Here is a 15055-nt window from a genome sequence, read left to right as displayed (position 1 = left end):
ATATAATTGATTCTTGACAGCGTTTGTTTTCCCTCTTTACCAATCCTATTTTCTTTGTGCATGTGATTAAAAAGACAATGACACCGCAAGAAAAAAAAAAAAAAAAAAACTGAAAAGAAAATAAACAAAGGTAAAGCTGATAGAAATATATATGTATTTTACAGTGAGAATTTATTAATAATTCTGTGTTCACACATTCTCCTATATCATAAAACAGACTTTTAAATATAAGATGAAGAACAGCTATGAAGGATTTTATCTCAAAATAGGGGAGTATTTTAGTCCTACAATATTTCTCCAAAATCTATTATTTAAATGCACCTTATGTAAAATATCAGAAGTTCATACATTACTCTTCTTAGATTGTGCTTGATACATTTTTAATGGCTACTTATAATGAGAACTTTGGTTCCTAGATGTTTTCATATCCCGTACTAGTTATTTGTAAAGGAGTCAAATTTTAAGAATTTATTGTTATTTCATGCCCTGTGTGGTTTCACTCTTCACAAAGGGTTTGATATATTCATTTATCCCTGTCCTTAGGCCCAGTAAGAGCAACCTCATTCCAGAGCCCATACTTAAGAGGAATCACTTTTGTCTTCTTTCACCACAACCCTCCCCACTGAGCAAGGCAGCAGCCGCAGAGCCAGGGAACCCCTTCTAAGCAGCACTCTGGGTAATCTGCATGAGTAATCTGCACGGGCCAAATGCCCAGAGCCCACCTTCCAGAGCCTGTGTATGCCACTTCCAAGGTCCATGTTCCTGAGGGAAGACCATGGCACCAGTATGCTTACTCCCAGGCCCAGGAGGTACACACGAGGCAGTTGTTTGCAGAGATGTGAATGGAGCTTGAACGTATGAGATGAGGAGTTCGCATTCATGTTTGAGGGTATTGGCAGCACAGAAGAAAACGGGGGGGGGGGGGGGAGTTGGGGGGAAGAGAGATGGGCGGGCATTCCCCAACCCTGACATTACCGCTCAGAACTCCAAGGACCCGAGAATTCTAACCTCACATCCAGCCTTCCCGTCCTTAGGAAGAAGAGAGCATACTTATTTTAGCACTTTCTAGCTTGAGTTATAACTTTTAAATGTTTAGACATCGGGCAAGTGGACTTCCTTAGTCCTCTTGCCATAACCTTCACAAATTGCAGGGCTTGTCCTAGATTCATCGTAGTTGAAATGTAATATTATTATTGTTTTTTAACATTGAAACCTCCAAAAAGATCATTTAGTATGGGAATCCAGATTAGAAACACTGTGATAATGGGCATACCAGGCACCTCTCATACTTTGCATTAAATGACCTGTTGTTCAAGCTACAGACACAGAGGAGAGAAAAGAGAAGCAGGCGAGAATAGCTAGCAGGTTAAAACTATGAAAGCCTGTAGATCCTTGATGCATTCATTCCTTCTCTCAATAATCAGCTCTCCATACTCATGCTCTACTTGCCTCAGAATCTCAACCAAAGCTTATCTGCCATACCACTAAGGGCTATTGAAATCAGATCACTTCCCTCTCACACTACCCTAATGATTGTTATAACCTGTTATAACCTTGAGTCAGTGTCGGTCGGGAGACCCTGCTGGCTGCGCCATTTGTCGTGCGCGGAGGCCTTCTCACCGCACCATCTTTCAGGCAGCGCGGCCTGCGGGGTCTCTGCTCCCGCTCCCCACACAAGAACGCAGGATATGGTGAGGCCAAAAAGGAACACCCACGGAGCCATAGGTAGGGGAGTCATACCACTATGGTCTCACTGGAGGCTGGGTTCACTGGACGTGCGACCTGCTGTCCGTTTTCTCTGCAACCGACCGACGACTCTCCTCCACTCTCTCCTCTGTTCCTCTCTCTCGGCTCTCCTCTTCCGCTCTCCTCTTCCGCTCTCCTCTTCCGCTCTCCTCTTCCGCTCTCCTCTTCCGCTCTCCTCTTCCGCTCTCCTCTTCCGCTCTCCTCTTCCGCTCTCCTCTTCCGCTCTCCTCTTCCGCTCTCCTCTTCCGCTCTCCTCTTCCGCTCTCCTCTTCCGCTCTCCTCTTCCGCTCTCCTCGGCTCTGCTCCACTCTGCTCAGCTCCTCGGCAATCCTCCGTAGCCGCAACAGTTATACCAGCGGCCAATAGGCTAACCGGCCACAGCCGACGGCCAATCAGCCACAGCCGACGGCCATTCACCACCCAAGCCAGCACCCTTCCACGTGAGGCCGAGAGCCTGTAAACTACTTCCTGGGGCTCTGTCCCCACAGTCAGCTCTTTCCTCAGTCATGTATGTAGTCAGCAAACTGATCAGTCTGTGACAGACAGATGCAGGTTTCACAGGTACTCATTGAATCAATTTCAGCTGATCACATGTAAGGAAATTCCTGGTTTGTTTTAGAGCGTTAAAGTTTTTATTTATTTTATTTTATTCTTTTCTCATTTTTTCATTTGGTTCCCAGAACAAAAAGGCTTCATTCACACTCATTTAGCGAAGCTCATTTGAGACAGCTAAGCACTTGAGACATGACCAAACACTATTAAACTCAACACTGCTGCTAACCTACTTTCATTGCCTGTATTTCTCCATTTCATGTGATCTGTTATCAGTTAAATTGCCCCCCAGAAAGGAATCAGAGACTTTTTTTTTTTTTTTTTGCAGAGGTGGATTTCAACAATCCACACAAGCAATACATTTCAGATAACTTATGATTAGGAAGGGAGGAGCAGATTGACACAGAAAGATGAATACCTGGGTGTGAGGACAGAGCAAGGAGTGCAGTTTCCAGGTTCACACCCTCACATGGAAAGGTGAACGCCAGTAGTAAATGGCCATCAGCTGTGGCTAGTTAGCCGTCAGCTGTAACCAGTGAGCCATTGGCCACTAATATAACTGCCGTGGCTACGCTAGCAGCAAATGGGGGCTAGCAAGCAGATGGTGGCTGGCAAGCGCAGATTGCGGATTGCGGCTAGCAAGGTGGATTGGTTGGCAGAGAGAGAAGCAGACGGCAGGTTGTGGATCCTGTGGCTCCTGCTTCCTGTGTCTCCAACCCAGCTGTCAACGAGAATATTGTGGTATGACTCCCCTATCTATGGCTCCATGGGTGTTCCTTTTTGGCCTCACCATGTCCTGCATTTTTATGTGGGTAGCAGGACCAGCGACCCTGCATGACACCCTGCATGACACTAGGGTTATGTTTCTTGCTATTAAAATTAAAATGGTGTGAATTTTTCTAAAGTCAATTTATCTCTTTAAACCTTTGAGTCATGAATGATATCAGAGTTCAAATGTAACTAAGTGCACTTATTTCCATCACATGCAGCCTTCTTGAGAGAAAGTGATCAAGGAGAGAACTTGTGATGTTTCACTTCATAAAAGTGTTTAGCTTTTCTGCAGTTCACATCATTTAAATTCCCCCAAATAGCTCAACTACATAGTAAGTATGTACTATTAATTCTGATCGTCTGACCTCAAAATACTTATGGAGTTACAATGAAAGACCTTACATTTTAACTTACATGCATTTCCTCTTGCATTAATTCATTTTGTTTGGATAATCGGAAAATAAATATACTCACTGAGGTTGTGGTTGTCCTTTTTCTGTCTCTCTTTTGCCAAAGCTCGAGTATCAGTTTCTGATCAACAGGAAATAATTGAAACAGTACTTAGTTTTACTTTACTTCCCTACATAATTCAGGAATACTAGGTGAAAATACAGTATTACTTATCCGAATGGTATAATGCTATTTTTATGCAAACATTTAGAAATTTGGAGTAGAGTACTCTTTACTAAGAAGCAATAGCAAACCTTTAGGCTTTGAGTAGTAAAACTTGAATTTGTATTCTGGCCCTCCATTTAATACCATGTAATCTATTACCTAAATGCTCTGTCTCAGTCTCCTCATTCACAAAATTGGTATAATACCTATCTGGTAATCATTAGGGTGGTTAAAAGAGGTACAGTGCACAGCAAATATTAAACTGCTCAACTATTGTTTTCAGAATTTTAAGATTATTCAAAATTATTCCAACCTAAATTTTTACAACTTACATTTTTCTTAAATGATTATGATTTCTACTTTCCAGGAATTGGAACAAACTGCATTTCTTAGATATTCCTATCGAACAAATCTACAATTGCAGTAAATGACACTGTATGTGTTACATGTTTGGAGCATTTGTGACAGTCTCCAGCATGGGCCACAATGATTCTCACTCATGATATTCATACCCTTGATAGTTCCCTCCCACATTGAATAGCGCTGACCTGTGAAACCAGTAGAATATTGTGGAAAAGACTAGTGTGGCTTCCAAGACTAGGTTATAAAAGACATTTTTAACTTCCAATCTGCTGTGTCTTGGATCACCAGTTGTCATGTCATGAGGATGCTTGACCAGCCCTATGGAGAGGTCTACATGGTAAAGAACCAAGGTCACTTACCAAGAAGCAGCACTAACTTGCATGACCTGTGAGCAAGCCACGTTAGGAACATATCCTCCTGCCTGTGAAGTATCAAATGTCTGCTTCTCTGGCCAACATCTCGACTACAGTCTTATGAGAGACTTTGAGCCAGAACCAATTTTCTAAGCCACCCTTGAATTTTTGACCCTTAGAGATTATATGAGATGATAAGTGTTTATTATTTGAAGCTGTTAAGTTTTGCGGTAATTTGTTATACAGAAATAAATAATTAATACAGTGTTCCTTGAATAATTCTAGTTTTTAACATAGGTAATATAGAAATATATTTATTTAAATTTTTTCATTTAAAATTAATTTATTAATTTTAATCAAAATTATTTGAAAGCATAGACATTTTTGAGTTATTGATTAGAGTCCAAGAATGGACATATTGTATTTACTAAAAATGTTAATATTAGCTGTGTAAAAATTATTAAAGACCAATGTTTGGGCTCCAAACTAAAAATGTTTTACAGAAATTTCAACTGAATTTCCTTTTATTCTTATGGAGGAATTAACAACTGACTTATAAGTCAAGAAATCCTTATTTTGATCCATTTCTCCCTCTACTCAGCTGTGTGACTTTGGGAAAGTAACTCTTCTGACCCTTGATTTCCTCATCTCTGTGTTGGAGGAAATTGACAGTGTCTCAGTAATTCCTTTGAGCTGTGACAATTTTGAAATGTACTATTTAAAATTAAGGGTTTGTTTTGTTTTGTTTTTGAAATCTACTTGAGAAAGTTAAACATGAGTTTATCATGAAATTCATAGAACAAGCTAAAAGAGAAAATCTCGTTCTTTGTTTCACAACAAATTCTACATACAAAAAGGGCTAATTTTCCCTAATATATTAATATATTATTTGCAACCATGTTAATAAATTTCATCTATTTAATATCAAAATAAATGTATGTTAAGTTGAATACTTAGTCAACCTGCTATATGTATATATATACATATATATGTATATATATATATACATATATATATATGTGTGTGTGTATATATATATATATATATATATATATTTTACACACACACAGATACACATACACACACCGGGGGTGCCATAAAAATATATACAAGGGGACACCTTGGTCAATGTTGCTCAAGCAGTAGTTTACTGTAATCAGAAGTCTCTGGACGCTGATGTCTGCCAGTCAACTACTTTGAGCACCTCTTGTAATTGCAGAAGTCAAACGCGACTTGTATTCCTCTTTTATTATCGGTATATATTGAACATTACAATTTTAATACAGTTTTCCTTCCTTAAAATGTGTATACATTTTTTGGTATCATACACACACACACACACACACACACACACACACACACACAGAGAAAGAGAGAGAATATTGAATTAATTCAGTTGAACTGTAAGTTATATTAACTTATGGTTTGGTTGTCATAGGAAAAAAATGATGGATTTACTCTCTAAAAGTATCCCACTTTGACAATTTTGATAATATTTTTATTATTTAGCTTGGTAATATTTGTCATTCATATCTTATATGGTTGACATTACAAAGAATAAATCTATAAAAAGAACATTACCTGTAATTTCTTGTTTCGTTGGTAGAGCACTTGGACAGGAAGCACTTGTAAGGCCCATGTTAACTGGTGAAATTTCCTGCTCACCACTATACACATCCAAAATACTTCCAGATAACTTTAGAGGAAAACAGAAGAAAAGGTCAATTAAACCTTCTGTGGACATTGATATATTTGGTTGTATATTTTAAATTTGTCCCTTTAATAATAATTTGTAACATGTAGCATTTTAATTGTAAGTAAAGTGAATTTGCACTGACTTTTAAAAATCAATACAGGAAGCTTATGGATATGTTGCAAAAAGCTACTTGTATTTAAGCAAAAAAAAAAAAAAGGAAATTAGTTCACTCATGAAGGAAAATTCTGATTAATATTTGCCAAGTTATAGAAGTTCTATCCAGCACATTACCTGGTTATAAATGAATAAGATTAAAAGTATCATTAGGACAAAAATCAATACACATACTAGCCAAGCTAGAAAGTCCATTGCATATCATAAATTAAGTATAATGGCTACACATTTTGGAAGCTTTCTTAACACCACCAGTGCCATCAGCAAGTCACAGTCAAGAGGTGCTTTACACTGTTAATTAAGTGAGAAACTTCTTTCTTGTCTGGAAGACATACTTTTTCTCATTGTACACTTGATGTTCTAAATTATTATAAATATTCCAGCTGGTAACCAAAAGCAGTCTAAGATTATTTTTTCCTCTAGTGGATATAGGGTACGTCTAATTATTCCCATAGTAACACCACAATTCTTAAAATGCTGCTGGGAACAATTTATATAGAAAGCTAAGATGCTTTATGTACAATTCAAAATTATACCAATTTATTTTTTAAATGTGCTTATTGATTTGATCTCCCAAGAAAATCAAATTTAAATAACATTCATAATTCAAGTTAATATTCATTATTCCAGAACAAACTACATTAAAATGTATGTATGAATTGAACATTTGAAATATTTGCATCCTATGTATCTTTATTTCATCTCTGGGCAGTAAACCAGGTACTGAATAACTAGTAATATTTTTCTTTTCTTAAGGACCAGAAACACTACAAATAATCAAAAAAAGCTATAACCAGATTGCCACTAAGACTGTTAATCCCTTAGCCCCTCTTTCTGTAAAACTCCAATTCAAACTGAGGGAATTTTTTTTAATACTGATAAAGTCAGACTGGAAATAAATATGAGGAAAGAACATAGGATCAAAATTAATTTCTTACATAATAATCCATTAAACTATATGTAATAATTATTGTATATTTCTGAGGGGAAAAAACCTTGAAAATACAGTGGAAATCAGGCCAATATGTAAGGGCACGTGCATATCAGTAGGGACATTATCAATAGGGACATAATTCTGATGTATGTTTTCTATTATTGGTTTTTTTCATTATGTTCTCTTATTAGGACTCCTCATCTATCTTTTATATAAACTCATTGTTTTGAAATGCATTTTCACTCATAGATCTTGGAAGGGAGCTACTTAAATGGGGAATTTATTGCTTCTCAATTTTCTCATTTGAAAAATAGGGACAAAGTTGATCAAAATGGATAGAGTATCAGTATCAGATTAGTATCAGAACAACACACTAAGGAAGTTCTAAAAGCAGGTATTTCCCTAACATGTGAGTCGTTTAGTCATATTTGTAAAAGTAAAATGTTTCCAAGATCTTTTTTGAAAACCGTGTTGGTGATAAGCTGAAGCATCACCATCCTGAACTGTACATTTCCACAGTGCCTTTGAGAAGCATAATGGTCATGCCAAACAAAAGACAGGGAGTGAGGGGGAAGGAAGGGGAAAGGACTAGGGACAGGGCACTTCTCTCTGAAGAGCTTGAATCAGATGGATTTCAATGCAGCAGTGGCAAATTGCAAAAATGTTTAAGAAAAGAGCCATATTACATATACACTGTAAGAATAAAGTGATAGTTTTCTAACTATAGCATTTCGCTGGGTCCAATATTATCTGGTCAAACCATACTCAAAGTGTTTTTCCTTAGAAATGGGGCTGGATTCTGATAATGAATCTAATCCTGCTTAACTATAGGCATATTACATCTTCTCCTGACCTTGGTGGTTGTCTAATTTATGCCCTAAAGCACAATGATTAATATCCTATTTAATTTTATGCTGTAGATACTACTCTATTTCATGTAAATGGCTAATCACTTTTTGAATATCATTAGACAATTGGTTTCAATTTCAAAGTATAATACACTTCATGTGATCTAAAGTGCCTTTTCTCCATTAAAAGATATGAGTACAATGTTAGTGAAAATTTAAAGATTACGTGCACATCTGAACGAGTTTACAAAGCAAAATTATATCTACTTTTCTCAAAGGTATAATTCACTGAGGTAATGAGGTGTACGTGTTGACTTTATTTTGTATATTAGTTGGCAAATGGATAGATAGTTTATGAAGAAATATTTATTATTCAGGTTAAAAAACAGATTGTATTTTCAGTAAAGCAAAACCTTTAAAATGACAATAAAAGAACATATTACTATTAACACAAACTCATAAAATTTGAAGATATAATAAAGAATTTATCAGAAAATCTTTTCAACAAAATAGAAAATACTGCTTGAGACAATACTTCCTACTGGTAAAAAAAAAAAAAAAAAAAAAAGCAAACTCCTGATTTAAAAAGTTGCCTTGAGGTGAGAAGTGATTAACAGTGGTTCCTGCTGTCTAAGGTTCTCCACCCTAGATTTTAATCACCTTTCCACTACTAAGATCACAGAAACTGAAAAGGACTGGGATCTGATTTTCTCACCTATACAATGCTTTTCACAGTAGCCAATATTCTCTGAAGAAAATGAGCTCACAAGTCAAAATATCAAAACATTTGAGTAAAACAACTATATCAGAAGTAAAACAAAATGCAGTTAGAAATAACATCAAAAGCAAAATAAAAATAAATAAATATCACATAAACCAAGTTCTTAAATAGCCATGTATATTTGTATGGAAATGAAGGAAGATATTTATAATAAATTATAAGAACAAATAAATGTAAAAATGGTGAAAGTGATCAAGTAGAAATCAGAGGTATGAAAATGTAATACTTGAAAAAAATCTGAAGAATGAAAAAATAGCATAATTGATACACTGAGAAAAGAATAAAGAAATTAGTAAATCATAAAACCAAATTAATCTCTCAGGAGCATGAAGAAATGGACCAAGAACTAAACATATAAATGAAAATTTAATCAGTATGGAAGACAGAATTATTAGAACTAAAAAACATATATTAGCAGTCTCAGAGAGAAAAAAAATAAAATTGAAAGAAAAGAATATTTTAAGAAATAATGTGAAGGCATTTCATAGAATTAACATTAAATAAAAGACTTTAGTCTTTTATTTAGTGTTTTGTTTTATCATTATTTTGTTATTTATTTCTTTAATTTTGTTTTATCATTTTTTTATTTAAAAATCAAAGGGCTTATAGAATGCCAAAGAAAAAAAAGAAAAGGAAAAACCTACACCCAGATACATTGTATTAAAATTTAAAAATGCACAATGATAAAGAGAAAAATATAAAGCCTAAATAGAGAAAGAGAAGATTATGTCTAAAGCATCAATAATCTCATTAACGTAAGATTTTTCAAGAGCAAAATTAGTTGAAAACTAAAGTGAACCAGTATTTTTTAAATGTTGAAAGAAAAGAAGTTAAAATATGATTTTATATCCAGTCCAAATGTCATCCACATATTAGAGCATGATAATAATATTCTTAGAGGTATAAAATACTTAAGAATGTTTACCCAAAAAGACTAACACAGAAAACAATTTTGGATGAAGTACCTAAATAGAAAAGGATATGCCTCAAAAATATGAAATAAAATGATCAATTATCTTGGTAAAGCAGTTTGGGTATAAAAAAAGATGAGAGGAACCAAGGTCAAAGATAAAGTAAAATATATAACATATAAATCAGTACTAAGTCTAGGTAATATCAGTATGATTGTGGTAGTGAAGAGCCTAAAGGATATGAAAGTGGTTAAAAAAATAGTACTAAGAAAAAACGTATTAAAGTATGGGACACACTTTAATAATAAAGATGAGAGAAATACGTGAAAATATGTCAATAATAATAATCAATGTAATTAGGTCAAACTCCTCAGCTAAAGGATGGACAGTTTGGACACGAACACAGTATTTAGATATATGTAGCTTATAAGAGACAATCTCCAAAGTAAAAGAACACACAAAGCTTAAAAGTTAAAGGGTAGCAAAAGATATATCCAGCAAATGATAACCATAGGAAAACTGACATGACTGTTAATATCAGAGAAAATAGGTTTTAAAATTAGAAAAAGTATCAGGGATAGAGTCACTATATAATAATCAAGAGTTCAATTCTCCAACAAGGTATAGCAATTACAAGCATGCATGCACCTAATAACTTCAAAATATGTGAAACAAAATGGTTTGAATTACAAAGAGAGACTAACAATCGATCAATGTAGTGGGAAGTGTCAACCTTTCTTTTCATTTTTAAAGTCAAACAGACAAAAAAGAAAATCACTAATGTTACACAAGATTTCAACAATAAAACTAAAAGCTCATCCTAATAGATAGATATATAGTTTTACATCCAAAAATAAGAGAATATAACATTTTCTTGAGTACACATGGAATATATACAAATATTCACTGTGAACTTAGCCAAAAGAAATCTTCAACACACTTCTTACAGTCCCTAATTTCCAAATTATTTGGAAATTTTTAAATAATTCAAGGGTAAAAAAGATGCTATATTTCAAAATAAATAAATGCTAGAATTTAAAAATAAATGAAAGATACTACTGAAAACAAACATAAAGAAACTTCTGGGATATGGCAAAACAATGCTTTAAAAGAAATTCATACCCTTAAATCATATGAGAAAAATAAATAAAATTTTAATATTTGATAAATTATCATTCTCAAGAAGCTAGGAAAATAACCAAAAAGCCAAAAGATAGTAGAACAGGTGGTAAAAGCATAAACCAGTGAAAGAATAAAAAGCAAACAATATGAGAAGATTTACAAGGCAAAAGTTGTTTATTTTTTAATTAACAAGATTGACATTCTTCTGGAAAGACTGATTTTTTAAAAAGAAAGAAGAAATATTTTAAGTGAAAGGAAGATGTAACTAGAGTACAAATGGAGACTTAACCGGTAAGTTTTTTCTCCTAAGATCAGGAATAAGGATGCATGGTTTCACCATTTTTATTCAACATAGAAATGGAAGTTCTAGCCAAAGAGATTAGATAAGGAAAAGTAAGAAAAGTCATCCAAATTGGAAAAAAAATAATTAAAATGATCTTTGTTCTTAGATGACAAGATCTTGTATTTAGAAAACCCTGTGAACACACACACACACACACACACACACACACACACACACATGCATGCACGCACACATCCAGGTGTTAGAGCTAATAAATGAATTCAGCAAAGTTGCAGGTACAAAACCAACATGCAAAAGTCAGTTACATGTTTATACACTAACAATGAACACTCTGAAAAGGAAATTAAAAAACCAATTCCATTTACAATAACATCAAAAGTAAAATACTTAGTAATACATTTACCCAAGGAAGCAAGACTTATACACTGAAAACTAAAAAATATTGCTTAAAGAAATTAAAGAAGACATAAATAAATGGAAAGACATCCCGTATTCATTGATGAGAAGCCTTAATATCATTAAAATGGCAATAGTACCCAAAGTGACATACAGATTCTATTAAATCTCTATTAAAATCCTGTTTTTTGCAGAAAATGAAAAACCTATATTAAAATTCATATGGAATCTCAAGGATCGCAAGTAGCAAAAACAAGCTTTAAGAAAAACAAAAAAAAAGTAGGAGGACTTGCACTACCAGATTTCAAAAGTTACAATAAAGCAACAGTAATCAAAACAGTGTGGCAAAAAGACAGACATATAGACAAAAGGAGTGGCATAGAGAGCCCAGAAATAAACTTTCAAATATACAGTCAAATGATTTCACAATGGTGCTAAGACCATTCAGTAGAAAAGGACAATCTTTTTGACAAATGGGGTTGGGGAAACTAGATATACACATACAAAAGAATGAACTTGGACCCTTACCTTACACAATATACCAAAATTAATTCAAAATGGATTTAAAAACTAAACATAAGACTAAGACTATGAAACTCCTAAAAAAAAACATAGAGGAAAATCTTCATGATACTGGGTTCAGAGATCATTTTTTGAATATGATACCAAAATCACAGGCAACCAAAACGTAGAAAAAATGGACTACATCAAAATTTAAATCTTTGTGCATCAAAGGACACTATCAGCAAAGTGAAAAAGACAACCTATAGAATGGGAGAAACTACTTGCAAATCATATATCTAAGAGATTAATATGCAGACTATATTCTAAAAAACTCCTACAAATCAACAACAACAACCCAATTAAAATGCGGGCAAAGGATTGAATAGACATTTCTTGAAAGAAAATATTCAAATTGCAAATAAGCACATGAAAAGATGCTCAACATCACTAGTCATTAGGGAAGTATCCACAGTAAGATACTACTTCAAAACCCCAATGAGATACCACTTCACACTCATAAAGATGCCTATTATTAAAAGAAAAGGAAAGAACAAGTGTTGGTGAGGATGTGGAGAAATTGGAAACCTGGTGTATTACCATCGGGGAGAATGAAATGATGTAGCCACAATGAAAAACAGCATGTCAGTTTCTCAAAAAGCTATAGAATTATCATATGACCAGCAATTCCACTTCTAGGTATACACCAAAAAGAATTAAAAGCAGAGACTTAAACACATACTTACACATCAATGTTTGTACCAGCTTTGTTCACAGTAGTCAAAAGGTGGAAACAAGCTAAATGTCCATTAATAGCTTAATGAATAAATAAAACGTGGTACATACGAGGTGTGATCAAACAATATGGTGAATGTTTAAATTAAAAAAAAGATCACAGTAAAAGACACATTACCGTTTATCCCCTCAAAATATTCGCCCTCAATTTTAACACACTGATCCCATCGTTCTGGCCACTTTCTGAAGCAGTTCTGAAAGTCCTCTCTGTGAGTGTCTTTAGTTGCGCTGTTATGGCTGCCTTGATGTCCTGAATCATTTTGACTTTGGGGAAGAATCAGAAGTCACATGGTGCCAGATCCCAAGGTGGATGATGACACATTGTAATATTTTTATTTGACAGAAATTGTTATACCAGAAGTGACGCAGAGCATTGTCATGATGGAGGATGATTTATGGCACACTTTAAAACACACCTTCTCTCAACTGTAGCTCACACCCAAATGACGGCACAGAACAGGTTGAAACTTGCCACACACTGTTACTAAGGTTTGACATGCTGCTTCCCGTATTGAAGATCCTGCCTTTCTGTTGGATGGCACTCGGCAGCAGCATTCACTGTAGTTTGTGATCACAATGGAAAGTCTCTGTGTCACACATTGCTTCTTGTATGGCAATTTCTGTCAAATAAAAACATTATGGTGTGTCTACATCCACCTTATTCACCAGATCTGGCACCATGTGACTTCTGGCTCATCCCCAAAGTCAAAATGATCATGAAAGTTAAATGTTTTGAGTCGATTGAGGACATCAAGGCAGCCACGACAGTGCAACTACAGACACACAAGAGGACTTCCAGAACTGCTTCAGAAAGTGGCAAGAACAATAGTATAAGTATGTTCAAAGCGAGGAGGATTATTTTGAGGGGAACTAATGGCAATGTGTTCTTTACTGTAATATTTTTTTTTTATTTAGACGTACACCATATGTTTTGACCACACCTTGTGCATATAATGTATTACCATAAAATCCTTAAAAGAAATAAAATTCTGATACATGCTACTACGTGGATGAATCTTAAAAACATTATGCTAAGTGAAATAGCCCAGAGAGAAAAGAGCTAATAATGTATGATTCCACTCATAAGAGGTACCAGATTAGTCCAACTCATAGAGACAGAAAGTAGAATAGAAGTTACTTGGGGATGAAGGACAGGGGAAAATGGGTAGCTATTGTTTAATAGATGCAGTTTTTGTTTGGGATGATGAAAAAGCTCTGGAAATAGATAGTAGTGATGGTTAAACATTGTGAATCTAATTAATGCCACCGAATTGTGCACTTTAAAACGTATAGGAGAGCAAATTTTATGTATATTTGTACCACAATAAAAGACTAATAAGAGATATTACCTACAATAACTGTGAATGCCAATGATTGTGATTAGCATTATTTAGAACTGACTGAAGAAGTGATCAATAGCTTGAACAGTCTTTTGATTACTGCAGAAATCAAAATAAACTTTGAACATATTACACAAAAAGAATATCTGGACATGATGTTTTTTATGGGCTAAAGTGTTAACATTTTCAAGAAAAATATCATCTCAATTTTGCACAAACATTTCCAGACAAAAGACACAAAAGGGAATATGTCCCAATTCATTTAGACTGAAACCATACAAAGACATTATGAAAAAGAAAAATTATAGGCCTATTTCACTCATTACTATAAATCTTAAGCAAAATTTCATTAGCAATATGAATCCAAGAGAATTTAAACAAGATAATTCACTATAATCAAGTTAGGTTTCCCATAAGTACATTTAATAAACATTAAAAGAGAAAAAGAAATCTATGATGATCTCAATAGATTCAGAAAAAGTACATGATAAAATTCAATCCCATCTATGATAAAACTCTTAGTTTTTGAGAAGATAATAATTTTTCATAATCTTAGAAATATATATTTTCCTGTTTAAAATAAGTGCTGCCCTATGAGAAAATAAAATCTGGGTCTAAAATTATTATAGAAACATCTAAACCATGAAAACATTCTTATATCCCTTTATACTTATCAGGTCAAATATGCTAAAGCACAATTTAAATAATTCACCTAAATTATATGTTTTTCCAACTGTTTTGGCCTCTTCCCTCTCCATATACTATGTTCATTCTATGACGTGGTTATGACTTTTCTTTTTCTTTAAATCATTTATCAGTTTAAATTTTCTTCTTTATTCTCCTATCTCAAGTT

The 15055-nt window shown here is 34.2% G+C and overlaps 1 protein-coding gene across 4 annotated transcripts in view; it reads right to left on the bottom strand.

Annotated features, from left to right (window-relative positions):
* Positions 1-15055, bottom strand: part of TFEC (transcription factor EC) — a 191875-nt gene that overhangs the window by 13427 nt on the left and 163393 nt on the right. For all 4 annotated transcript variants that reach the window (XM_019743198.3, XM_074315689.2, XM_019743199.3 and 1 more), the window contains 2 exons: positions 5982-6096; positions 3544-3600 (listed from right to left, as the gene is read on the bottom strand). In XM_019743198.3, the coding sequence (XP_019598757.3) occupies positions 3544-3600; positions 5982-6096 (172 nt within the window). The remainder of the gene's footprint in view (positions 1-3543; positions 3601-5981; positions 6097-15055) is intronic.

Source organism: Rhinolophus sinicus, chromosome 8 (assembly GCF_057876585.1).
Source record: "Rhinolophus sinicus isolate RSI-liver-muscle chromosome 8, RSI-T2T, whole genome shotgun sequence".
NCBI classification, from domain to species: Eukaryota; Metazoa; Chordata; class Mammalia; order Chiroptera; family Rhinolophidae; genus Rhinolophus; species Rhinolophus sinicus.
This window is presented reverse-complemented; position numbering and strand designations above follow the sequence as displayed.